Source organism: Cygnus olor, chromosome 21, assembly GCF_009769625.2.
Source record: "Cygnus olor isolate bCygOlo1 chromosome 21, bCygOlo1.pri.v2, whole genome shotgun sequence".
Taxonomy (NCBI): domain Eukaryota; kingdom Metazoa; phylum Chordata; class Aves; order Anseriformes; family Anatidae; genus Cygnus; species Cygnus olor.
The window spans coordinates 1,707,938-1,735,673 of NC_049189.1; the positions used below are offsets into that span (position 1 = coordinate 1,707,938).

General features: G+C 41.8%; 1 protein-coding gene across 5 annotated transcripts; it reads left to right on the forward strand.

The window, feature by feature from the left end:
- Positions 1 to 2,859: 2,859 nt before the first annotated feature.
- Positions 2,860 to 26,551, forward strand: TTC34 (tetratricopeptide repeat domain 34). Of its 5 annotated transcripts, none has more exons than XM_040534009.1 (13): positions 2,860 to 3,368; positions 4,026 to 5,612; positions 6,363 to 6,588; positions 7,770 to 7,962; positions 11,213 to 11,379; positions 11,615 to 11,885; positions 12,150 to 12,364; positions 16,178 to 17,423; positions 19,324 to 19,895; positions 20,882 to 21,049; positions 23,509 to 23,644; positions 24,614 to 24,669; positions 26,236 to 26,551. In XM_040534009.1, exons 2-8 carry the CDS (start codon positions 4,081 to 4,083, stop codon positions 16,697 to 16,699), a joined length of 3,126 nt encoding a protein of 1,041 aa, XP_040389943.1. In that variant the 5' UTR covers positions 2,860 to 3,368; positions 4,026 to 4,080; the 3' UTR covers positions 16,700 to 17,423; positions 19,324 to 19,895; positions 20,882 to 21,049; positions 23,509 to 23,644; positions 24,614 to 24,669; positions 26,236 to 26,551. The 5 variants fall into 5 exon arrangements, with proteins under 5 accessions (XP_040389943.1, XP_040389942.1, XP_040389944.1 ...); XM_040534008.1 differs by having other exon boundaries at positions 20,882 to 21,039; XM_040534010.1 differs by lacking the exon at positions 19,324 to 19,895 and having other exon boundaries at positions 20,882 to 21,039.
- The last annotated feature ends 1,185 nt before the right edge of the window (positions 26,552 to 27,736 follow it).

Consider the following 27,736-nt stretch of genomic DNA (forward strand, 5'->3'; position numbering starts at 1 on the left):
TGGTTATGCCAACTGCTATCCAATTAACACAGGCTTATTAAAGGTAATTCCTGCTGAGGGTCATGCACATCACACCTGTAGCAGAGTAGACAAGGAAAACAGGAGCCGTGCAGAAGACGAGCCCTTCCCAGGCATTCAAGACCCTCATGTGGTTTCAGCAAACAAGAAACGCTGTTACTTCAAAGTTATCATTACTCCTCTGGAACACTTCATCCACATCGTGGACCTCTGTTCAGTCCCAAGCACACCTATCCGTCTGCAGGGTACACAGACCTGCCTTACTCCCTCATACAGAGGGCTGCTTCAGGACCCCCAGAGCAAGGGCTTCCAGAATTGATTAATCCATGCGATTCCACTGCCGAATCCCACAGTTATATCAGAGACAATAACCGAGAGCAAAGTATGTGTGTGGTGATCTTTGGGGGTTTTCTGCTTTAATCTCTGGAATATAGAAATAATCCTTTTGTTTTTCTCTAGTAGAGCAACAACAACTTTTCTAGTAATCTTGCTCAAGTGCATCTTAATCCTGCTGTTCATCGGGGAGCCCTGCAATCCTTCGCATTGTGATTCTCGTTGGGGTAAACGGATGAAAATAGCCCAGTGCATAAAGACAGCATGCTGCTTTCTATGTGTGTGTGTGTGTATATATATATATATATAGCAAAGCCAAGAGAAGATTTAGGATAGTCACTTCTTCAAGACCTTACTAATAAGCTTGAATAAAGGGGTACATTTTACAAAAAATTCATCCAGATCCAGAGTAATGGGGTTGGACTATAAAATGACAAGACTACAACTTCTCTGACCCATGCCACCTTTTGCTCACACTTTTCAGAGCTCTTCACAATCACTGATTTAATCACCTTACAGTTTTCCTAGAATATGTTATACTTCTGTGATTATCTGGGGTTCAGAAAGATTTGACCGAACAGCAGGCTATCATATCATATAAACAGAAACATATATAAGGCTAACTGAGAATTTGAACAACCTGAAAAGAGAGGTTTTGTGTACATTTTTCTTCCAGACAACGTTAGGAAGCAGATCTGTCAATAGCAAAGCTTAGAGGTCTGCGTTTGGAATCTGCTGGTCTAACTCAAAGGAATAGCAGCAGCTGCAGTCATGGGGATACAATGCCGGGGTGCAGATTTCCTTCATGAGAGAAGAATATCCTAACTCTGTTTGACAACAGAGTTACCAGCAGCCTAATGCTCCTGGCAGACTGTGGGTGTGGAACTAAATACGTACAGGGATGAAATTTCATCGTGTGGCTTAACAGCTTAGTACATCAGCAGAGAGCTTCTTGACTTCAGTGCTGTGGGCATTCAGTCGCCCAGCCTGTATAATTTAGTACAAGCCATCTTCATTCCCTACCCTATGCTTACACTAGGCTAAATGAGAACAGAATTTGGGGTTTGCTCTCCAAACAACGTTCAGCCTAGCATGAAGAACATTAGTCAAGTAAATCAAATACCTTTTTTTAATGTTGCTAGTGCCCCAACCCATTACAATCCTATCAAAGAAAGTTCATTTTCTAAGCCCAATCTCAGGTACCAAGTGCAAGCATTTCTGGTCTCTCACTTTCAGACCAAGCTATGTCTAGCACATAAAAGCCCATAGGGGAGGAACCCATTACACGTGCTGCAGGCACTGAGAACTCTAAAAAGAAATAAGTGCAAGATTTCTCAGACATCTCCTTGAAAAGGGTTACTGCATCTCCTGCTTTACAAAGCCACTTGTTGTGGTGTCTTTACTCGCTTCCCACTCGCCTCCCTTTAAAAATTAATCACTAGTCAAGACATTATGAGGAGCTATTGTATTATACTTAATATTTAATGAACGTGTGGCATACTTAATATTTAATGAATGTTTAGATAAACATCTCCATACTTTTTTTTTTCCCTTTTCTCGCTTTTTTTTATGATCTTAGAAACAGAGCTTGCCATATCTGCCCCACAGGACAAGCAGAAAATTGTCCGGTGACTTGGGAAAAACATTAGGACCCAGGACTGGGAACTGTTGCATTGCTGGTTCTGCCACTTGTACTGAGGAGTTTTCACACCAGCCCCTACTCATACACCTCACATATCATACCAGACCACAGTGCTTTCCACGAGAAAAATACCCTCTTCTCCCATCATCTTTGAGCTCCTGTAGATGCTGTTGCCCTTATTCCTTTAAGGACTGCTGTTAGGAACCTGAGCTTAAGTTCAATGCATAACGTAAAGTTGACTGTATTCATAACACCTGGTATTTGACCTTCAGCAAATAAAACCATCTCTTCAAGTTACTGCTACCTTTCTGGCCAGCCTTGTACATCGAGATCACAGCAGCATCTCTCACAACACCCATGCAGTGAACACACTGGATCTTTAACTAAACTGGGAATCTTTATGCTAGAAATGATGAATGGAGGATACTAGCATCCTCCATATTCTTTACCTCTACAAGGCAAAACATGGCTGGAAGCAACTTGCACACCACTCAGTCATGCAGCAAAGTCAAATTATGGGTAATGATTTTTGCAGCCTGGGCCACAATCCACTGAAGGCACCGGTCTTGTTTCTATTCCCACAAGCCGTGCCTGAACCTCAGTGGAGGGGCAAAGAGGCACACGCGTTTGATCAACTCAGCTCCTATGAATGTGATTTCTATTTCAGAACCGTTTCTTTTTATGCCCTCAAGTCTTTCTTGGCAATATCACCTGTGGCCTGATGTGACAGCAATGCTAAATTATATCTCGATGGCTAATTAGGGTAATTAAAGTGAAAGTAATCAAATCAAAGTAACAGGCAAACTCTTAATAAAATGTCAAAAAATCTCTATTAATCACAGAGGATTTTTTTTCACTCTCATTTGAATGAGAAAGAACAAGGATATAAGAAAAAGGCTGAACTTCAGAGCTGGCCCTGGCTTAAAGGTTTGCCATCAGTTTAAACACACTTAAAAACATTCTGGGTTACTAAAAATCAAGGGTTTTACCCTTGATAGGGTAGGCAGGGTGCCCCACAGACAGCTTGGGCAAGTAACTCAGGCCCCAGTCACGCTGAGGGTCAGCGGGCCCCGTTCACTGCTCCTCAGGTACCAGCTGCTTTCCCCGGCCACCCCCTCGCGGGTCATACAATCATAGCATCTATGTCACCTCCCAGGAGGCGACGAGTGGAAACCAAGACGGAAAACCCCCCCCGTCCCTCCCTGCACCGCCGGCGGCCAGCCCAGGCCGGGCTCCGCTCCTCAGGCCCAGCCCCGGCCATGTTTGCAGTCTCCAGGCAACAGCGCGCCCGGCCCGGCCCGGCCCCGGCCGCCTTACCTTACCTCGCATCAGGGGAAGCGAGAGGCCAGCAGCTCCGTCGGACGCCCGCTGTCAGGTATTTGTGTCCTCAGGTATTTGTTTGTGCCCTCAGGTAGTTGTTCTTTCCGGGCGCGACGCCCCAAGGGCTCCTCTGCGGGATGGCGAGACCCCGGCGGGTGCATGGGGCTGAGCAAGGGGCTCCGCGACTCCATCCTCTGCCCTAAACCTCGCCCTCCCCGCTCACTCCTGGCTTACAGGGGGAAGGTGTAAATTCAGTGCAAGTTCCCTTCTCCCTTTCCAGCCTCTCAAAAGGCAAACGGAGGGCAGAGCAGCAGGGCGTTAAGCTGACCTCTCCTTGTCTGCCACCAGGACTAACAAAACATCTGATGATTAAAGCTTTATCTAACTGGCATCTCGGCCAGGGAGACAAAACCCAGTAGGCCCCACAGCCTGGGCAGCCAAGGGGGTCGTGCATACTGGCAGGTTTTGTGTGGTGCTTTCTGATTAACAGCAATTAACGCGCGGGTGTGGACTATTAATTAACCTCTGTAGCCTGTTTCTGCTCTCGGCTTTGCTCCCCAGTAAAGGTGTCAATGACAAAACACTGGCTTTTCACAGGACTTGGTCTTGCTGGTATCTGTCAGTTGGAAAGCTTCCTCCCCCCCTCCACTGCCCCAAGCAAAAAGAAATTGTGCTCAACAGCCCCTCATGCTGCCGATTCTCTGTTTCACAGGCTCTAGTTGTAAATGCTAATGTGATGCTCCTTGGTGAAGATACAGGTGCTGAAAATGTCACCTCAGAGGCTTGCCACACAGCTATGCGAAGAAGGGGACCGCCATCTAGCCCAGCAGGAGTTGCCAGAAGCCACTGCTTTCTATTTGGCTGCCTTCAGCTGCAGTGCCCCCACGGCCGTACAGAAAGTGAATTCCCTAGACAAAGAGCTCTGGGAGAAAGTGGTAGCCGCCTTGGAGATGTGGTGCAAAGACAAGAGTCAGATTCCCAAGATCCAGAGCAAGAACTTGGACATTGTGTCCCTCAAAGTGGAAATAGCTGCTGCCTTTCTCTCCACCATAAGTCCTGACAATGTGGTATCCTCGGTATATAAACTGGAGACCCTGCTCAGACGAGGATGCTCAGAGGAGGTAGTGAGTAAATGCAGTACTCTGCTCAAGGCTAACCCAAAGCACTCGATGGAACTGCTGCTGCTGAGGGCGTTGGCATGGGTGCTGTCAGGGGCACAAACAAGGAAGGGAGTTGTGGACTATCTCGAAGCATTTGTGATGCATCGCGCTGAGGCAGTGGCCTATGTGTGTACCAGGCAAAGAGAACACCTGCCACAGATCATCCAAGCCTTCTCTAATTTTCTCTCAACATGTCAGAAAGAAAGCCCAGATTGTAGATCCTTGGAGCAATGGCTGGGCAACTGCTTTGACTTCCTGTCTGCAGTGGCACCAGATGATATCTGCATTTGCAGGATGCAGGCAGATTACCTGTTTAAGAAAAGCAAATTTGAGGAGTGCGTGGCAGTTTGTAGCAAGGCCCTTAAGGGCTTGTCAGCAGGTAATAATCTCAGAGATGAGAAAGCTTTGGGTCTGCTCTTGGAACGGGCTGCTGCATATTTCTTCTTGGGTGGACGGATGCAGGAAATGATCCAGGATTTAGCAGAAGCCTTTGCAGCTACCCCTGCCCAGGCAATGAAGCACTTTGAAGAGCTTTTCTCACCACCTGATACTGAGAAGATAGAAGAACAGGCTAGAACTGTCCTGGAGGTGAAGTTTGCAGCATACAGGGAGGCTGTGCGTGCTCGGCCTGAACTCAGAAGCAATCATGGTACTGAACTTCTCCCTTCTGTAATCCAGACAGTCCAGTTCCTCCTGCACATCTCCCCAGGGTCCAAACGTGAGCTCAGTGTTCGGCTGGCAGACTGCCATCTCCTGCATGGACACATCAGAACTGCCCTGGAAATCTGTGACCACCTCTTAGCAGCAGAGCAGAATACTTATTACAATACTCTCCTAGCATTGCGAGGATTCTGCTGCCTCCACAATCAGAACCAGCAGCAAGCTCTGCAGGACTTTCAAAAAGTCATTGAGCATGATTCCCCACATCCCAGCAGTTGTATTAAGGCCTTATGTGGGCGTGGACTTATCCGGATTTCTGGTGGCAGCCACTACTTGACAGCCCTGGATTATATCACAGCTTGCCAGTTAAAGCTGGAAGAAACCATCTTCACAATCAAGTCCTATGTGCCGTGGAACCAAAGAGGACTGCTGCTAAAGGTTCTCCAAGAAGAGGGACAGAAGATGCTCCAGAAGAAGAGGTACCCTGGAGGCAGCGCAGCCTGGGGACAGAAAAACAAACACAGCTGATCAGATTCCCAACAGAGTGGCTTGAGTAGTAGGGAGGGTACTTGCTTCAGATAACTGAGAATAGGATTTAGACCCTCTGAAAGTGCTCCTAATTAACAGAACTGGTTGAAATAAAACTTCATAGGTGAGGCTATTCCAGCAAAATACCTTTTGCTGGTATGTTGTAAAGTGAGAGGATCTACATAGCCAAATCAGCTCAATCTTTATATGGAAGTTAATCCATGATACACCAATTGGCCTAAGCTAGGAGTGAGCAAAATGCTAGATGGAATATGACAGAGATTTCTCCTCTAAAGAAGTCAATACACCCAAAATAAAACATTTGTTAGTGCTAGCTGGCTCCTTTCAGTCTCAGCTCTGAACTGAAGGACATAGTGGGCCACTAGATAGATTTCACTACTACTGTTAGGTTTTCCTTTCCCATTGCAGTATCACCTGCAACCACAGGTATGAATCACATGTTGTCAGCCTTTCTTTAGATCCACAGCTGCTTAAGAACATATTTTTATAAAGGGGGGTAATAATTATAGAATTAAGTGGCAAGAGATTTATGTGGTGCTGTGTGTGGTAAAATGTATTAACCATTTTGATACTAGACTGTGTCTTAGCTTCCAGATGAGACAAAGAGGCTCTGTTATTGTTGTTAGCATTTTACCTGAACCTTTCCTTTTTCTTTCTTTACTTTTTTTTTTTTCCTTCAGGGATGCCCTTGGGGTTTACCAGCTGGCTTCTCTCTTGGTGGAACTGGATCTTTCTGATGAAGCGTCACAGATCCTTTGTGCTGATGCTCTGTACCAGATGGGCTGGGTAGAAGAAGCTCACAGACTACTCTTACTAGCACTCTCCAGAAATCCACAAAGATCTCCCATCCTGGCTAGACTCGCACTTCTGCAATTGAAGAAGGGTTTCTTGTATGATGGCAACCAGGTGAGGAGCACCTGGCTAGCAGGGAGAATGAGAGACTGACCAGTGATGGTATGGTGAATGGGGATAAACAAAAACAAACAAAAAAAACAGCAGCTCAAATAACAGTCTGCAGTTTTCTTTCTTGTGCTTGAAACCGTGGATGAAATTCCAACATGTTGATTCTCCTACCAAGGATTACAAAGTTGAATTACCAGGTTCTGCCATCAGAGGGAACTATTGCGTTTTTTAAAATCCCAGATAAATTTTTCTAGCCAAAAAAAGTTCTCAGGTTTTGTTGTCACCATTTCCTGTGAAAAATAAAGGTTTTGTATAATATGCTGCCTTTGTGAAGCTACTCATGAATGTCATGACTTTATTAGAGTCAGCAGGTAGGCCCTGGAAGTTAGATTCTTACCTGCAGCTTCTGCTACAACTTCTGGATGGAATATATGTCACCAAAATTTTCTCAACAAAACATTTTTGTTCAACCTGCTTGCTAGCATCCAAAACAGAGAGATAAATAAGTTCTATCTATATGTCTGGTGCATTGGGATAACTGTTCTTGTCGTTCTGGCTTCTCTGGCCTCGATTTGAATGTTGACTACCTGCTTAAGCTTGTTTGCTTTACTGGAGGAAACACTTTTTGATTCTTCTCCTTATTAAATTTAGTAAAAACTGCTTGGTGATTTTCACTCTAGTGAATGGAGGCAAAGATACCATATGTCAGGCAAGATTCTTCTCCAGGACAGTAGTTCGTGGATTTGAATCTATACATTTCTCAGCAGTACTAAAAGAAAGGTGAGGCACTTCACTGAATTCACTAGTTTCAATTTTACAACCAAAAAGTTTCAGCAAAGTCCTGTTCCACAGAAACTTTCTCTTTTTGGAGCAGTCGTCCTGTGGTTCAGCTGTATTTATAGCACGTTAACTGGCAGTCTGAACAGCTGATTCCAAAGTAACCAAAGCAGCATAACTATATCCCCTAAAATGATTTCCACATTATAAAAGAGATAATTCCACATAATAAAAGAGATTCATGGTCTATAGCTAGACCATAGCCAGCACCCCAGTAAAACATGGGGAAGCATTGGGAAAGAGCATCCTTGTATCCCTAGACAGAAGTATTTCAAGCTTTAGCAGCTCTTAGCTTCATTTATCTTTTCATACCAATCTCTCCTATCTTTTTCTCTCCCATTGTTAAGCTGCTAAAGAAAGTGATCAAAATTGGCGATACCTCCTGCCTCCTGCCAATCATGGACATTTTCAAAGATGAAGATCGGAAGCTGATGGAAACTCACTGCCGTTTCAGAGCACTGACCATCTTGAAGAACAAGCAGAAGGATGCTGACATCAAAGAGGCCATTGCCTATCTTTCTTTTGCCATCATTGCTTCAGGTAAGATTGTAAAGCTATGGGTAGGAGATGTACTTCTATGGGAAATCACATCAGTGGGTAGGCAAGAATGTCCAAACAATTCCCATCCATCATTTCCCCGATGAGAAGACTGAAACAGTAGACTTAAGAAGGTAAAAATAAAAAAAAGACCCTTTTAGGATTAGCAGTGTAATACTGTTCTTTGATGGTAAAGGAAAAGCAAAGTAGCAGAGGGATTTTTCTGTACTTGATTCAGGGATGTAGTTTTAGCACAGCGACATATACATGCTCAAAACACAGGGAAATGTCTCAAGGAAATCCTGCAGAATTGCTTTCCCTTCCATAAACGTGATTTTCATCAAGTAACTGCACACAGGTGACTGAAGCAAGGCAGAAAGCTGGTAATTGCAAGAAAAGCCGGAGCTTTTTGATCCTATTGTTGTCTAAAAACATAGTTTTCCCAGAAAATCAAACTTGATCTAGAAAGAGATGAGAGCTTCTTTTAAAACACGATTTTTTCTTAGAGAGGTTAAAGCCAAACTTCTGATAAATGAAAGGGGAATTTGGTCCCTGTGAGCAGTTAGTCCTTAAAAGACTCTGAATGAGGGGGCACTTCACAAAGTCATCTAAATGAAGGAAGTCCCTGATTCAGAAGAAAGAGGAAGCCCTCATCCCATTTATTTTGTGTAACTTTTAGGGGAAGTGCTAGCTGGTAAGCAATTTGGAAAGGCTGCTGAAACAGGTTCAGCTTCAGCCCATTTTAGAGCAGCAGTTTCGAGGCAGCAGGGTCCTGTTTAGCCGTAGTGTGTTACACCCTGAAAATCTTCCTACCAATGAAATTGACTTGGTACCTCCTGTTCCTCATAATGAGCGTGCTGTAGATAAGTCATTGCAGCAAACAACCTGCCTTCTTGTTCCAACACACCAATGAATGTGTGGTTCCAGTGCAAAAGAGTGAATGCACCCACTTAGACACATCATTATCCCAGCTTTTCCTAAGGAGAGAGATTAGGCTGATATGGAAATGCTTCTGGCATGTTCCAAGCAAAACCATATTTTTATGGTAATCTGCCTTTCACTCTGAGCAAATGTTATGACAGCAGCATTGAGAAGAAGAGACATTGGTTTATGAAAATGGAAAAGAAAACTGTTAATTGCTTTGAGATGGTTCCATTTCACAGCCTGTGCATTCCAGCTTATCAACCCCCCACCTGCTAGAACAGATGCTTGTTAAGAAATAGACATTGTCTTTATGGGAGCCAATTGATAGAGCTCCAGAGCGATAATAACCTTTAGTACAGAAGTTTTGGAGCATATCAGGAGGGAGAAAAAGCCTCATTACTGTAAAAGAATTGCTAGGGGCCTGTCTGCTGGCTCATCTCTGCAGGCAGCTGTGCAAGATGCTGCATTTGCCTGATAAAAAAATATTTACAGTGGCACTGATAATTTATCATCCAGTATTGAGATGCCACGTTTATTGATTGCAGTCCTGGGCAAATTGAGATCCTCATCAAAAATGCCTTGAAAGGAAGGGGCATATGGATGGGGGAGGGATGCACGCTTTGCATCCAGTGGATGAACGGACCATACTTTTCATCGACAGCTATATGTTTTTTCATTTGGGCAGCACGTATTTGAAAGCGGAGAAAAATAATCTTAGATGCAAATTCCAGTGCAAATGAAGTGTGGAAGTAAATTAGACAGTCCCATCTGGATTACTGTGTTATCCAAAACAGCATGTACCTTCTGACTCTACTTAATTAAAACAGCCAAATGGCTTTGTGCTTCCATCCTCACGTACCTTCCTCTTAGAGCTCTCTTCTCTCATTTGTGCTGCTCCTATTCCAACGTACCAAAATCTCCAAGGATTACTTCTAATGAATTGGATCATAATCCAGCTCAGATCCTTATGCAGCGGCTGTTATTGGTAGGTTGCCTCCATTTGTGGCGCATTAGTGATGTCTGTGGAGACAGTTGTGATAGTGGGATAGATATGGAGATATGAAGACATGCCCTTTTACAATAAATAGCCTCATCTTACTTTTACTGCCTTCCATAGCAGCGTTACGGTGCTGTTTTTAGAGGTCCTCAAGAATAACAAATGGCAAAACTCTCCAGACTTCCTCAAAAATTGACAGAAGCTGTTTCATTACACCTGGAAAATGTATAATTTCTCTGTACTATCAGCTGTGTGAGTCTAGGTATTCCAGAGAAGGCAGAAAAAAATCGCCTGCATGGGGTGGTTGAGTGTCTAATAATTGCAGGCCACTCCTTTTGCTTCCTTTCACTGTTTCTGAGGAGGCACACTCTTGCTGAGACCTTGAGGCAATCAGAAAAGCAGTTGTGGCTGTTTGAGGAGAGATAATGTTTATTGACACGTGTATTTGTTTTACTAGAAACCAGGAAGCTTTTGAACTAGTTTAGCAGTGTGATTTTATGATTTTGATTCTCTTTTCCACTCATTTTTTTATTGGAATGTTCTTTTGGCTTGTTTAATTAGACTGAAGACTCTTTGAAGTAAGGCCTGTGTTTGTGGTGTGCCTGGCACAGTGTGGTTCCTGTTCCTGTCTGGAAAGTTAGAGTTCAGTCACAGTAGGACAGTTACAGTTATAAAATTATTGCAGCCATACATCTACTCTCAGCAAAGTGCCCTTGTTTTCTGTAAACCCTGTTAGAATTTTTTTTAATTCCTTTGTGTATAAATATTACATACACACATCTTTTTAGCTTTTTCCAGAACTGATTCTTCTGTTTATAGCATGCAGAATTTTTATTTTTTGAAAAAAATTATCTTAGTGGCAAAATATATGCCCTGACTAGGATTTTTGCCCATATGGCAGCCCAGACATTTATTATTATTATTATTCCAGACTTGCCTGTCGCTTATTAGCTTATAAAGGTGTACTGGTTTCTACTGTCAGCCATCTGTCTGTAAGTGAGAAATGTACACCACAAGACTCAGAACATCAGAGCCTTGTCTTTGTAAGGCACTCCAGAAAACACATCCAAGGCTTCACCAGTGAAAATTCATTCTTTGGCAGAATTCCACCTCTTATTCCGCCCTTGCCACAGATCTGAATAAAATGGTTACTTTTCAGCCCTGCAGTCAGCACTCCACAACCTGTATATCTGCTGCATCATTTTCACTCAGCCTGTTTGAAGCCCTTTGGTGGGGCTTAGCAGTCTGCACACAGTGAGATTTTACTGCACCTTACTTAAGACCATTAGACTGGAGACCTTTCAAGTAAGCACAGCTACATTTCTCTTCCAGGTGGCTCTGCTGAAGACTGTCTCCTCATCAGGGCTCAGTGTTATGGGCGCCTTGGTCAGAAGAAAACTGCTATTTTCGATTTTAATGCTGTTCTAAAGGAGGACCCTGGGAATGTTCAAGCTCTGAGTGGACGAGGATTCGTTTACCTTGCTCTGAAGCAGCAGAAGGTATTACCACTGTATTGATTTGCTGGTGAATTTTCTGGCAGTATTAAGCAATAGCAGTGTAAGATACCACAGGCTGTGTCATGGACTCACTGTAGTCAAGAGTTTCCTGTAGAATTTGCTCAGTGAATGTCCTTGCTTTGGTTGTGGAACAGCTGGCAACTGAGAGAATGAGAAAAAAAAATAATCAATGCATAGCTATTGTCACCATTTCATTTTGGGTCTTGTTTCTACATAGGAGGCAGTACAAGATTTGATCTCGGCACTGAAGGCAGAGGCAGGAGCAGTGATCCCAGCAATCTTGTCTTTAAAGCATGAAGCCCGGGAGTTGATCACTCAGTGGCTTCTTCAGCATGGCAGGACTGTGTTAGCTGAGCTTGTTGCTACTAAAGACCTTTCAAAGGAACGAAGGACCCTCAGGGACCTCCTCGTGATTGCAGGAGCACTAATCAAAATTTGCAAGGATGCACAATATCACATCTTCTATACAGATGTTTTGACTGCAAATGGTAAGCACTAATTCTTTACATAGCTCATCAGAATAAGTGAATAATTAGTGAATTCACAAAAAGTGAATGTTCCGTGGCAATGGGAGCACGTATTTACTTTATAGCATTTCTCAAGAGAAGTTTGCAAAAGTTTCAGGAGAGGGTATGAAGTAATTATAATACCCTTAGATTTGAACTGCGGATAGTCTGCTTTAGTAAATTTTATTGATGTCTCTCGCTCCCCGTGGAATGGGTTACATACCTTGTACTGGTGTTAACCAACAGGAAGGTATGAAGAGGCCCTGGTTCACCTTCAGGAAGCATTTGACCACTCTCGTGCTGATGAGTTTGCTAATGCAAGACTGGCTGTGTTGCAGCTGAAGAAGAGGAACATGCCAGTGGCAGCTCACTCATTCAGCATCCTAGCTAGGAAGGATGAAAGGGAGCTGAGGTTTCTCCTGAACTTCGTAGATGCTAAGCAACAGCAGCATCTCTCTCAGGTACAACCCTTTTTTGTTGCCTCATTGGTACATTCAGCAGGGAAAGAAATGGGAAGTAACAGAAGTACAGAAGTATTTTTTACAGAAAGTGTACAGAGGTATGTGGGAAGGCCATTTATCAGAAGAATGACACACAAACTGGCTTCTTCCTCCATCCTTCTCTCCAGCCAGTCAGAGTAGATTTGAGAATTTGGATTCAACTTCTTTCATTGCAGTGACCTTGCTTCAGTCTCTAATAATTCATCACTACCACTTCTTACCACTTGGGGGAATTTCTTGCTGGTCTCCCTAGCACGCAGCCCATTTAATCCCACCACTAATATGCAGGGAATGTGAGGGAGAGCTAGAGATTTAGCAAGATCGTTGTTAATAGTGTACTCTGTACGAGTTACATGGTGCACGTAGCTGACTAATGGGGAAAGGGAATTCATGTTTTGTTAATTTTCCTGCTGAGATGAAACTGAAGGCTCTGATTCAATCACACAAAACGCTTCAATCCTTTTTACTCATGTAACTTCAGAATTGTAAATATATTCACATTTTTATGAAATTCCTTCGAGGCTGGGGAGGTTTGGTATTGGTTTTCCTAGCTACAACTGTTTGACACAAAAGTAGCATGTTGCTGTAGTCCCATGGGGTATTTATTTTTCCTTTTTTTTTTTCCACATTTCTCCCCCAAATTGCATCCAGCTCTGAGAAAGCATCTCCAACAATAAGAAGGGACAAGGTCAGATTGATGGTGAGGAGTTTTAACATTCACTCAGGCATCTGCAATTCTGATTACCCAGAAGCTCTGTGTTCTGAGAATCAGTTTGCTTCCTTTTATTCAATTTGTAGATTCCGTGTACCCTGGTGAGAAGCTATATTGTTATGCTTTCTCCCAGGTTATAAAACAAACAACATGCTGATATACTAAATGCATCTAGAGAAGAGTACTTTGTATGTATTTTAGCAAAACAGCAGGAGGATATAAGTAAACAAGTATTAATTTACCAGTCCCTAGATATACACCATTACAGAGAAAAGAGCCCCTCTCTTCAGAATAATGTAGAAAGTTCAGTCTTCTGGGGAAGAGTTTGGAGATTTCAGAGCCAATTTGCAATCTTTCACTATATAAAGTTGATAAAGGTACATTCAGGAATGTGCCTATGAAGGCCCTGAGGAGGCGTCTACAAATGAAGATAAGTTTTACAGCTGAATTTCCCTTGCTGCTACATCGCTCTTCCTGTGTGAAAGTCTCACAGCTAAGTCCGTCCATGCTGCTTTCTGAGAAAATGCAGAGGGATTGTTTTGCTGTCAATAAAATAAAAAAAAATGTGTACAGTTTAAACTGAACTGATGTATTAGGAACTCACTGGTGGTACAGATTAGTGAAACCTTTAAAAGAGGAGAGGCGCTTTTTTTTTTATCAGCTGTGGAATGGTCTGGCATTAAACCCCTTACTTGTGGCTTCTTTATCATGAAAGATTTCTCCACCACGCGAGAGAATGGGGGTGTGGGGGTGGCTGGACTGATTTAAAGATTGGAACTGAATATCTGTGTTGCAAGTAAAATAAGAGTAATTTTTAAATCTTTAATCTTAGGCTTTTTGTGCAAAGTAAACATTTGAACTCAAGCACCTGGGTCTCTTTCTATATTCTCTAATCTGCAAAGATTACTGAGCATGATTGCTTTTATTACTGATTAGCCCAGAATCAGTAATGGTTGTTGTGGGTTTTTTTTGATACGCATTTTGTGACGAAGGGGATAAATATGTACTTTGCTTGGGTGGGGAAGGAATTGGCTAATTCACCTGGACAACATCACAAAGGATCTTTCTGGTAGGACTTTCTTTTGCCCGCAAGGCTATTCCAGTTTGTGTGAAAGGAAGATCTCATAAAAGCAAAAAGCTTAGGGAGAATTTGTGTCAAAAAACAAGTGTCCTTACTGTGCCATGGCTCCTAACTACACTGCAAGGGGAGAGCGTTCTTTCTGTTACCTCCATTTCGCAGATAAGGAGACAAGCACAGAAGAGTTCAGGGATTTACCCAGTGTCCCACAGAGTGTCTCGAGCAGAGCAGTGCTTGGAGATTAAGGGTATTATAGAAATGTATCATCATTATCCTGGAGTCTGGTCTGAAAAGCTAAAAATAATCCGACGTGAGCTGCATAGGAAAGGGTGGAGGAAGGAGAGCTCCTTGATGTACTACTTTTTTTTTTCATGAAAACAAAGTAATAAAATTCTTGCATTATTTATAGTCCAAGGGGTCCCATGCTAAGGAATCTGTAAACAACGGGGAGAGCCACATGGGAATAGGAATCTGAAAGATTTATTAAACTCCAAAAGGTCAGAGGAAGGGAGTTTGCTTGCTGCTAGTGCAGCTTCAACCCTTCGGTTTCCTATGTCAGAGGTTAGATGTGGGACTGATTGCCAGCTCCTTGCCCCGATCCTCGGTGCTGCAGATTCTGTTGACATGCCATAGGATGTCCAGAGCTGATTCCTACAGAAACAGTCTTAAAAATGATATAGCCTGTGTCTAAATTAAGCCCTCAGCAGAAGGTATTTTGAGGAACTGCACAGAGCTCCTTTGAACAACGTGATCTAGAACTGCAGAATTTCTAGGCAAGAGCTGTTCCCTTGTCAGAGAACATGCAGATGCAGTTAGTTCCTCCTCGAGCCTCGTTAAAGTCCTACCACTAAGAAAACACTTGCACTGACTAGTTGCCGTAAAAACACTTGAAAGTACAAACTAAATATGCTACTTTTTAAATGTATATTCAGAGATCTGATGGTTTTGGACAGGCTGCCTTACAATTTATGGCCAGAATTATTAAAGCCAACGATTTACACTATTTGAGGAGAGGTCCTGTCTATTTGGACTTGTAGAAGCTGAGAGATTCTCTAATAAAAACTCATTTATATATCCATATTTATCATTTTGTGGCAAACTGGGGTAGAGTTCTTCCTAGATTGTTAGGAGTGGCTAAATTATTTCATGCCACAGGTCTGAGATGAGTTTCTCAGACTGACCTGCAATACTGTTCCATTTCACCGAGAACCTGTTTTCCTTTGTTGCATTAAACATCAGGCAGTGCTAATCTAAGCAATTAAAATACAAAGACAAGGCAAACGGGTGGACTGGAAGAAGACCTGAGATGTGGCTTCTGGAGAGTGCTCAAGTGTGGCTCCTGAGACAGTGGCTGGGCTAACTAAAGTTTGGGCAGCCACCAGCATCCAAGGGCAATGCGTGATATCCCCTGGAATGGGACTGATGAAAACATTTATCCTGTGCTTTATCTCGGCTTGTTTGGCTCAGCGCTCTGTAAGACCTAAGCTGCTGGTGGCAGTCTTGTTTATAACTTAAATATTCAATCCGCTGCAGCATGTTAAAAGCTTTGTTTATTACCAATAAAGGGAAATAATGAGAAATCCATTTGAGGCAAATAGTTCTAATGGAGTTTTCTTTATTGACTTTTATAAGCCTAAAAATTATGTGGCTTGCTCAGCCTTCTCTATTTTCATGTTGTTGTTTTTCCCTTCAGGTAATAGCAGATAGTTCACTAGCTCTTGAGATTATTGATGAGCTAAGCCACTAGTTGGCTATTTTTTGTTTGTTTGTTTGTTTTCCTGTAGCTTGGGGAACCTTTTCAGTAGGAACCATCTTTCATTATTAGCAGGTGCAAATATTTGTGGGGCAATACATGGGGCTAACTCTTTACTGACCAGAAAACACAATTTCCCTGTAGTCACCTGTTAGAGCAGGCTGTGGCAGAAATTTACACACACACACCCCAACTTCTAATAACTAATATTAACTAACTTTATGTCCACAGGTAGCAGTGCAAGAAGGAAATGTGCTGATTAAAGAATATCGCTATGAGAAGGCTCTTGGTTATTTTACCCTGGCTATCTTGACAAGCAGAGATAATCCAAGATACCTCCGACAGAGGGCTGCTTGCCTTATGCACCTGAAAAAATATGACAAAGCTTTAAAAGATATGGAGAAAGTAATCCAGAACCATGGCTCTAACAGTCTGAGAACGCGAGTTCAGGACCACTGTTCAAAAGGACTCCTGCTGTTGTCAGTGTCAGAGGAAGAAGCAGCAGTTAAGCAGTATATTGAAGCACTGCAGTTGGATGAATCTACAGCATTGTGCAGCATCATGAATGGCCCTGGCAGTGAAACTTTAGCCAGAACTTTTCATAAGATTGCACAATACAGTTTTGAAATGCAGCATTATGAAGAGGCCTGGAAAATCACCGATTATGGCCTTAAAATTGATAAAAATAATCCTGAACTTAAGAAACTGAAAACAAGACTCAAGCGAGAGGCATCAGGCTGTAGCATACATTAATTTATCCATTTGGGAATTTTCCAGTGACTGTTTTTTTCTCATTTGTTTGTAAGGCTGCAAGAATAAGGGAAGGACGAGGAGCTCATGATAAATACAGAATGGAACATGGCACTGAACGTAGCACAGCAAGACTAGAAGTAGAAAATTTCGGATAGTGAAACAAAACTGACCAAGGGAGCTATGAGAAAAAAGCAAATGACATTTATTATTCAGAATTCTTTTAAATTATTGTGGATGTGCATAAGCCTTGTGAAGAATGTGTTTGGCTGGCTAAACTGAATAATTCATTCCCTAACACATTGATTCCAATCATAACGAAGGAAAGCAGTCAAGTAGCTTGCAGTTTATGAAATAATAACCACATATTTCCTTGCTACTTATCTGGTTAGCTTTAACACATACTGCTCAGCTAGGTAACCTTATTTTGTAGGCCAAAAAGTTTGCTCAAAAGTAACATTTGTAATGTGTTTTTAAGTTGTGAAGCATCACGTGCTACACCAGTTAAATGTCCCACTCCTGAATGGAAGGAACTGCTGTCATATTCTAATGGATTTGCAATAATCAGCACCAACGTAAGGAAGTGGGGCAGTACAAATGCAAAGCAAATTGTTCTAATGTCCCAGGCAACATAAGGTGAAGGATGAGATCCAGCACAGATGAAACATCCAACCTAGTGACTAATACCTTGCTTTTCGGGGGACAGAGACAGCTGTACTACGGACAGGTAAGTGTGGGCTTCTTTCTTTCAAAGTCAAGAAAAGTTACTCTGATTCTATTCCTACTGACGTTGATGAGTACTTTTTGTTCCTACTTCGCATCAAGATGCTATAGGAAAGTTTCTTTCCAAGTGTGAAATTATGTCCTTAAACAACTTTCAGCTACACACGCAAGCTGAAAGAAAGAACTGCTGATTTTTTTTTCAAATAGTAATTAAGATAGGAATTTCTCTGTCTCATACTGAATTGTTTTGATAGTTTATTGGGGCTTTGGGATTTTTTAGCTTTATTTTTGTTTTGGGTTTTTGATTGACTGGAATAATAAGCCTCTTTAGAGCTTCATGTTTGCTGTTGTGCTACCATTTCCTCTTTTACTGGCAAGTTTGATTCAATACCAGTTGGCTGATCTTTTTCTCTTGAGCAGTTTGATCCTTCAGTGGCTTTTACACTGTCCAAATAATGTGCTCACACTGTTTAGTCTCTCCTTTGCCACAGTTAGTATTGCAGATGTTGTATAGACAACGCTGAGAGCATGCAAGTCTAGACACACAGACAATCAGTTGCACTCAAGTAAAGTAATTTCATTACAGAGAGACCAAAAATCTGGTTCTCCTCCGAGTTATCCATGCTGGCAGTTAGGAATATCAGTACAAGAACTGAAGAAAGAGTCAGGGCTGAAATCAAAAAGAGAAGAAAACGGTAGCCTACTGGATTAATCTGCCAAGAGAAGCGGAACCAACTTTCTGGATTTTAGTATGTCGTTCATAGTGAACTGAGATTTTCATAAAGACCCAGGTCTTCACGTTATGTAAAAATAGGTTAGCTTAGTTTTCCAAATTCCCCCCTATAAGACTGCTATAGAGCTATGCTGAGGAAAAAATTCCTTTCAGGTGCCTAAGACTGCTATTTTTTCAAGCACCAGGAAGGCGTATAACTTCTTATCTGTTAGTCATGGTCTAGATTAATGGCTGCTTCTCTCAGTGGATCCAAACTGTTCTCATCAGCATTTTTATTTGTTTCTTTTATCTTCTCTGTCCCCTTTCTGTGCACATTAAACCACTGCGATCAAAGCCCTTATCTCTGTTTGTGCCTAGGCTTCTGATTTGTTCTTTATTTCTCCGTTATGGGCTTGCTCTTCCAACTAATTTCTTGGAATATCAAATAGATCTTTCTGATTAGTCACAGTGAGAGGGGTTTGATTAGCAGCATCGCTGCATTATGCATGCCTAGCACAATTTCACACTCAGCACAACCCATTCTGACACTCATTTCCCGGACTCCTGAGGAGCAGGCAGGATTAAATGTGACCCATTTATTTCAGCTACTGCCCAGCCCATGCACCTAACGGCCAAAAGCATGCCCGTGCCTTCACGTTCACATACCTCCACCACTCTGCTGCTGTGCTTTGCCACAAGACGCTATCTTTCAAAAAAAAAATCAAAAACCACCGGAGTCCTTGCAGAGTACCCGGCATTTTCTAATAGACAGTCATCATTACTGGCCGTGGATATAACTCTGAGGCTAATTGTGATCCTTCAGGCAGTGCTAGGGAGGCCGTGAGGACCATTTGAGATGCCTTAATAGCATCACTGCTCTTGAGTCTGGCTCTAGCCAGACTGCTGCAATGTTAAACACGCTATCACAGCAGCCATCAGAGAGGGCATTGCTCTCACTAGGGAGCTAGCCTTGGCTGCTTTCCTTTCAGCCCAGTCTCCCCCGCCAGCAACAGTTATGCACCAGAAATCCATCAATACTTCTCAACAAACATCTCCCTTCCAGTGCAGGCCGATAAGTCTCATTCTTATCTGATGCCATGCCCCTCTCAGGGCCTGGGAGCGTTCGATGGAATCGCCAACCATCTCATTATATACATGCCATTCTCTAACAGGACATTTTTTCCACTTCCAGATTGAAAAATCTGGATAGAAGAAACTGCAGTGATCACTTCTACATGTTTCTTTAAGGTTAAGCTGCAATTTGGAAGATTATGGAGCTGTTTCCAACTGCTTTGAGAGGTGTTACTCATTCTGTGCCTGCAGCTGATGGCTGAAATTGTTTACAGAAGAAACTATTGTAATACCTGTTCCTTGAAAGTCTCTTATGCAGCACACTTCAGGACATTCTTACAGCATGCTGGTGTAAACGTTGGATAACTACAAAGAATTCAAGCATATTTATGAGTCAACACATGCATAATCAGGAAGGGAATGGCCTGATCAACCTGTGTCAACAGTGGAACTGGATACCAGTTTATTTGAAACCTACATTCATCCCAAGGAAAGCTTAAACACCTGTAGTTTATGCAACTCTGAGCTGTATGCAGACACTACCAAACATCCCTTTGTTCCCTCTGAATTTCATTCCTTTGAAGTTTTCTTCAACCTCAGCAATGCACCAGCTAGGCTGTAATAATTGCAACTCATCTACATGGGGAGGCAGAGAAGCTGAAAGAAGACTACCTTGCTGCACGTTGTCACCAGGTAATGAACAAGGGAGGCTTTGAAAGCTTGATGATTTCTACACAAATGATCGCTTGCCAGCGTTGGCTTTATAAAATATTCAAGATTTCTTACAAACACATAAAAGGGATATCAGATGTGAGAATATTTGTCTCACACACGCGGTTATACAAGTAACGTTTCCTGACTTCATATGCCGCAGTCGAGCAGGCAAGGAACAGTTTAGAAATGATTGGTTGGGATTAAATATTCAACTGGAAGCTTTTCTCAGAGCTCAGACAGAGCTAAACTGAACTTTTCTGATTTCAAAAGTTTTTTTTTTTTCCTTTAAACTCATATGACTCCCATTGTTTTTTCAGTTTCAGTTACTTAAGTGCTCCTAGATATTAAGAGAATCGAAAAACATCAGCAACTGATCAAATGCATTTTTGAAGCTGACATATTGCCTGGGAAGTCATCTTCCTGAATTTCAGTTTAATCCATTGAGCTTCCCAGATTTACATCATGGTGGCAACGTGGCTCTGGCTTACAGCCACACAGACCCAGTAACTTTTAATGAGTTTCTGTGTTTATAAGTGAGGACATTCCACTTGACTTGCAGAGGCAGATGTTTCACTTTAATGACAGCTAATCTAAAAGCCATTTCTTTTACTATCATTTCTCTGCGGAAGATTAACTGTGTTATCATTGTACTGCTTCTGCATCAAGCAATTTCTAATTTGCCAGGGCTCTGAGGAGTCACTGCCATCATTAATTTAATGTGTTACATGAAATTATCACTGGCATTGTAGCCTGCCTTTGGAGTCTTGGCTATTTCAATCATATTTCAGCTAAACTAGTCTATGTCAGGACCCATTGCTTCAGTCAGCCATTATTCAATGACACCTTAAGGATTACTTTGAAGGCGCAGCACTCCAGAGCTGTGGGGTTCAGGATGCTCTTCCTCTTCTCTCCTGCACCTACTGTGGCTTCCACGAATGACTGTTCCGTGTTAATTTGTTCTGTAGGACGCCAAAGAATACTGCAGACCTGCACCTGCCTCACAGATGTGTACATCTCTGACACCCCGAGTACAGGACCAGTGGTTTGTTTGGTCACTGAAGTGCCTGGAGGGCAGAAGACGAGGATGATATCACCGTTTGTAGCATTCAGCAGTTGAGAAGCGGTGAGGACAGGTTGGGAACAAATTGCTATATAACTGTTTCATTTACAATTTGTTTCAGAAATTTTACTTTGGACATATGATGCATGGCCAAGACCTACCACAGACCTTGACAAGTCTACTCTGTGGTCCTGAGGAGCACTGAGTACTTGTCCGGTGTGCAATGCAAGGCCACGTTTCACTTCCCAGATGAGCTGTGGGTGTCTCACCATTCAGCCCGATCATTTTTGTACTTGTGCATTCCCCATATGATTCCAGAAAACCAAGTGCTATAGAAAGTAAACTAGCATAAGGATTTCCCACAGATTGTAAAGGAAATTAAGAACAGTATCAGGTAGGTTTACATGTCCCAGTCCTGAACTGCATCACAGTAAATGAGAAAATCTAGCAGTAAAGCCAGAGTGGGAGTATAGGAGGGAGCAGGAAACACAGGAGGAGGAGGAGGAGGATTCTGTTCCATTCCAGTTCTGCATTTCGTTATGCCCCTCAGTTGAATTTTTGTCTCCAGGTCAGTGTTTTATATGCCTAATGCAACCTAGTGGATATACTTCATGGGTGTCAAGTAGCATGATGCATAGGGATCTGAAGTCACAAGAGAGCCACAGTTTTAGATCCAGATCAGTAGTGGATGAAATGAAAAACAGACTGATTATTATTTTCCTACTTAAAATGACCATTTTATGGAGCATCTTGATTGCTTAGAAACCTCAGATGTCATATAAGATTCAAACACTGGCAATATACTCACTATATTCTCTAAAAATCACATTAAAATCTTACAATATTAGGAACATCTTTGAGTACTGGTATCAATGTAGGGTTAGTTCTTTCAATATAGAGTTTTAACAACAGAAACATTTATACTTCACCATTTGCTTTCTATTTTCTGCAACCTTGCCAACATTATATTTGCAATGCTGTTTCTTTTTTTCTCATGCATCATTTGTCCATTCTTGGACAATAAAGTCTACTTACTGAAGAAAACAGGTAATTAGCCATCTACATAAATTGCCCTGTATCCACATCATTAATGTGTTTGGATGTTTTAATTGATTGCATTCTCGACTGCTTTGGATAGCTAAAATGCCAGCTAATGCCATCCAATTAAGCCTCCTAATAAACCTGGCTGATGAACTGCAATATAATCACACATCAAGTAGAGATGTAAGGGGAAATGCCACAGAACTGACAGTTTAGAATAGACTGTGTTATTTTGAAAGACCCAAATCACTTCTCAACAGTGAAGCTTCTAACTGACAATAACTGGCAGCAGATCTGGTATCCAAAACCCGATTCAACACACCTTTCAAGCACATGCTTAAGTCTGTTCCTATCTACAGAACATTTTTGTTTGTTGCTTACTTGCGTTCCTCCCAAGAACTTCCCCTATACTTGTCTTCTCCCTTCCATAACATTCTATTAAAAATTTATTTTTGAAATTATTTCTTTTCTAGACTTTTTTAACTGTCATAGGGTTGTATTCAACAAATATGTGAAATATATTACCCTGAAGAAGGTAAAGTGTTTGTAATTAGCACTAGGTAGCAAAAAGGTGAAGGGGATATTTAGACATATTTTTTTTAATTTGTATTTGCTTGTAAATAAACAACACTAGATGAGGCAGATGTAAGTGAAATAAACTCATACTAAAAATAGGATATACACTTCCAACAGTGCCCTGCAGGCAGCTCACCTAAAGATGGCATGGTGTCTTTATGACAGCTCTGGAGGCCTTTTTCTAGGCTCAGAGATTGTAGATTTAATGGAGTAATTTGTGTGAAATTCTCTGCTCTATTTTGCCAGATGCCAGACAAGACATAATGGTTCCTCTGGCATCAACATCTATTAATCTAATCTTGACTTTGATTCTCTGTGTGACTTTGTTTCATCTGTAAAATGGGGATAATCTTCTATTTCAGATGTTTGTCCGCATCTCTCAGTTCTGGGTACAAAATACTTTGAAGATGACATGCTATTGCAGAAGAGCTACAGATTCTCATCAAACCCATTCCTCAATCAGTGATGCTAGTAGAGGTCACCCCTCTGTTCTGTCTCTGATACTGCACACCCCCTTGTTTATTTGCACAGCTCTTTGGCAAAAGTAAATTCAGAGCCTCAGCCCTCAGTGGGAGCAAGAACGTGTCCCTGAGGATCCCACAGTATGCAGCCTGCTGTGACAGATTTTGTGTTTACGTTGTAGACAATGGCAAGGGAAACAATAAGAACATTTTGGTACCTTCTTACAGGCATGGCACTGCCTAAGTTTGTTTCTCAGAGCGAGCCATACGCCAACCCTGTAGTACCAAATGGGAAACCAACCACAGAGGTGCATCTAGAATCCAAATCCTTTCCTACTGGGCACTGAGGTACCTCTCTGCTTCTCTGCCAGGGTCCATTCCTGATGTATGGCACCTCCAGCAGTTACTCTGTGAAAGAACTGACCAGATCTCTCTACCTTCTTCTATGCTGCAGCTCACGATACTACGGCCACCTTCCACACAAGCACCAGTTGTTCATTGAGAACACAAGCTCAGTCCACCTTCAGCCTGAACGATGCAAGTCTTCCAGCTTCCACAGGTGTCCTAACCATCAGTGGGCATGCAGGAAGGTGAGGTGTTGAGGTGTAGGTGAAAATGGGATGTTTGCTAAAAGTTAGGCACACGTATGAGCATTTTGATAATCCAGAACTTCACACTATGGATAGTCTTGCTGAAAATAAGTGTAAGAATTTATTGAAAAGTTGGTCTTTTGTGTTTAATTAAATGATACGTATGTGGTATGTGAATTCATATGACTGGTTGTATATTCTACATTTTTCAGTTGGTCTTGATATCCTCCCTTTGAAAACAGAACTATCTTATTTAATTTGAAAGATACAAACAATGCATGGTTAGTGGATATTACTGCTGAAATTTTGTGTGTCTTGTAGCTGGAAATCATTTCAAGTAAAATAAATTCATTTTGTTTGCAGTCTGTCTTTCCATGTATCAAAATAAAGCAAGGACATGCCTTTTAAGTCATGCACATCTATTTTTAATGACACAACATTCTAAAATTCTAATTGCAATATTAAGCACTACATGGAAATTAAATGTATGGAAAATTAGGCATTGCCTTCCAGAACAAGTCTTCCTGCCATAGATACTTTCAAATCTCTTGGGAAAGAATTAAAGCATGTCAAGTTAAACTGAGAACTGTCCTAAGAATTACTGTAATAGGAGAGACTTTTCTAAATGCTAACGAGCTAGTAAATCATCTTGTCCCATTAGGGACACCACTGGTAGTGCCTGCTGCACGGTCTGTTTTCTCCAGTCTAGATATAAAATCAAGTGATTTCAAATATGGTGGAAAGGGTTAATTCTCCCTGATAAGTCTCCAAGCAGAGCATTTAATTCATTGGGCATTCTAATCCACCTCTGTGTGAGTGAATGTACGAGGGAAGAGAGAGAGATGTAGGCACAGTAGTTTGCAAGACCATTTCTTGGGAAAAGCCTTGTTAAAGAGATCAGTGCTAATAACAAGAATAAGTGTTCGTTTCTGATTGCCAAAAAATGTAAATATTCTAATTATATTGCAGAAGCTACACAAACTACCTGCCTTCTACAGCTGAAACACATTCTCCACCAAGCAGAGGTAAGACAAGTTCTTATTTTTACCTGTTTCTCTCTGCAGAATGCATGCAATTAGAAATTAATTGCAGAAGCCATTGCCTTTTATACCTAATACCACTAATGTCTGATTTTTTTATTTTATTTTGATGGTGTTCAAAAGACCATTGTCTCGTGAGGGAAGAGTTTTGAAACAGCATCTAAACTTGGAGGCTTTACTGATTCTAATCTGTTTCAGATGTGCATCTACTGGGGGTTATTTACTCTACACACATCTGGTAGCCAACCAGCTATGAGAAGATATTTGAGCACTGTTTTTTTCTGTTGTTGTTTTGTGTTGTGTTTTTTTTTTTTCTGTTAGTTGACAGATAACAGGGTTAGGCTGGCTCTCAAAGACAAACCCATCATTTTGAGCACAATGAGTTATCCTCTGTAGTTTGCATCCCTGCTACAATAAATCAAAGGGTAGCCATTGTCCTAGAGTCATTAATTGTGCTGATTTGCGGAGGATTAGGCTGTTGTGGAGTTTTTTAATATCACCCTATAGCTTCAAACTGTCTGCTGTATTTAAGGAAAGTGTATATACTAGACTAATTTCTGACAGTTTCTTAAATACTCCTTTCACTCTTCCGAATGCAACAGCATAGACTGAGACTGTGAGGTTAAGGAAGATATTTGCTAACATTCTGCAGTATTGTACTGTTGCATACTGCTTCGGTTACTAAGCAAAATAGCGATGTGGATAGTAAATCTATCAGTTGTATACACCTTGGGTCATGGGAGCTTTCTTATTTACATTAATTCACATACAGAGAAAAATATATACATCTTAGTACCTGTGTAACCTGAACATTAAAACCCGAGTCACAACAGAAATGAGCTATCATTACAGAGTTCCGGTTCCTTATTGTCCTGAAGACAAACAGAAAAGTAACGAGAGTTTTAAAGCAGTTTCTTGGAAGTTTTACAGTACTCTCCATACCCCTACCTTTCTCTCTCACACATACACTGGAGGTGGTAACTAAAAAAGAAATTAAAAATATTTCACATGCAAGTGATTCTTTTAGATTAAAACCATTCCCCCTTGTCCTCTGACTGCACACCCTGCAGCTCTGCATGCTTTAACGTCCCAGCGAAACACAGAACAGAGCATTTGGCCAGTTCAGGAGATTAGATGTATAAAAAAGTTACACATCAGAGCATCATTATAGTACACTAGAAGTTGCCCTGAATTCCTGTGGAACATGCCTTTGGGTGGAGAGCAGTGTTGGATTACTCATCTGTTTGATGCAACTTGAAGGAATAGCTTTTCCCCTGCCACTAGCTATAAGCAGCTCATGCCAAAGGGAAGCCTTTAAAAAACTCCAGAAGTCAGCAGTGCTGAGCGACTGCATAGAATAACTACAGACTGGACCATAAAGCCAAAAGTTTCTCAGTGTTTCCACATTCCCACAGGAGGCTCGGCCAGGGTTGTTTTAGCATCTCTAAGTATTAAAGATGTTAGCCAAGGATGTGAATTACATTGCAAGTAGCTGCCAAGGCCAGCCCACTGCAGTTTCCCAAAAGTCTCTGCATTAACCACCTCGTACAGGAGTGATGGCACGAGAGGTGTTGCATGCCCACTTCACTGTAAAGGCTTTGGATGGCTGCCTAAAAGATGAAGATTTACACGTGACCTTTTGCATGCATTCAGGGCAAAGCCCAGAAGCCTGGCATCGAGAGGTATGGGATTTTCTCTGACTTCTTAGTGTGCATCGGTTTATAAGGAGATACAAAATGTGATAGAGTTGGATACCTTGTTTCCATGGGAACAATATTTAAGCCACATCATACTAAGGATGATGTCAGCACCACGTCCTGCTTGGGTTTGATCACTTTAGGAGGTTGCAGTGCTTGTACATTTGGTGTAGCTGTTTAGTGCCTGCGGAGAACCCCCAAGCACCAGCTGCCGTATTATTCATGCAGTCCCTGCTTCTTAGAGTATATGGAGAGCAGCAACCATGAGAAGATCTATTCAGATGACTCAGCCCATTCAGTTACATCAATACTAAACACAACAAATGGTTGTAGTATAACCTGAGTAAGTGTCGGGAGAAGGTCATAGTCAGGGCGTTGAGGAATGACTGCAAAACCCCAGGATGGGAGGAAATGAATTAGGTGATGTATTCTCATACAGTCCTACCACAGGAGTTTTGACAAACATATCACTGATGGTAAAGCAAACACACGCACAGAGAAAAAACTGCAGAACCCCCCACAATTTTTATCTTTAGAAAAAATGCTTTCTGAGTTGAGAGTTGAAGGTCAATTTCACATGGTGGGCAAGTAAGACATGGCAACCAAACCTCTGAGGAAGATGGTTGTAGTATCCTTGAATGCTATCTTACTCTCAGCACGGTGTGTCAGGTATAGCCATGGTTATTACAGATTCCCCAAGGAAAATATGAAAACAAAAATACTCATAGCCCTGAATCAAGTACAGTCTTCCAAGCAAGTGAGGTAAGAGCTAGTCTGTGCTGTCTGGGCTTGAGCTCTCTGACTATAAATTCCTTACAGACTTGAGAAACTTTCCCAAGAAAAAAAACAACCTTTAATAAAACCTCCAGACTAGGTTCCTCCCTCTCTACCAGTCTTGCAACAGTTCTGTATTGTTTGGGATGTCTTATGCCCGAGGAAGTACCTCTTAAATAAACAGTCTTATGTGGGGTCTTAACATTCACAGTAAAAAACACCCTAAAAGGAGGCAGTCGTCCAGATTGTCTACTTAGGCCCCAGCCCTTCAGGGTCCAAGTGGAAAATATTAAATAAAAAAAAAACAAAAAACTTAAAGCAAGCAAAAAGGGAAAAATCCTTTCAAAGTAGCCCAAAGTAAACAGCAAATGCCTTATTACTTCATGTGTTTTGAATCTAAATTGCTTTGGGGAAAAGACAGCATGTATCCCAACAATTGAAAACCCTCCTGTTTCTCAATTTCTGGAAAAAGAAATCCCCAGATTGATGTTCCCCCCCTTTAGAATTGCTGGTACTTCTCCTCATGCAGAAGAGAAGGACTTTCTTACAGCGCAGGAACCTAAATACTCGTTTCCAGCTTT

Excerpts from the sequence above, each read along its gene's own strand:
- TTC34 (XM_040534009.1), top strand. The coding sequence starts at position 4,081 with ATGTCACCTCAGAGGCTTGCCACACAGCTATGCGAAGAAGGGGACCGC. Across the intron at positions 6,589-7,769 it reads TCTTGTATGATGGCAACCAG|CTGCTAAAGAAAGTGATCAA; the intron begins GTGAGGAGCACC and ends CCCATTGTTAAG. Across the intron at positions 7,963-11,212 it reads TTTTGCCATCATTGCTTCAG|GTGGCTCTGCTGAAGACTGT; the intron begins GTAAGATTGTAA and ends TTTCTCTTCCAG.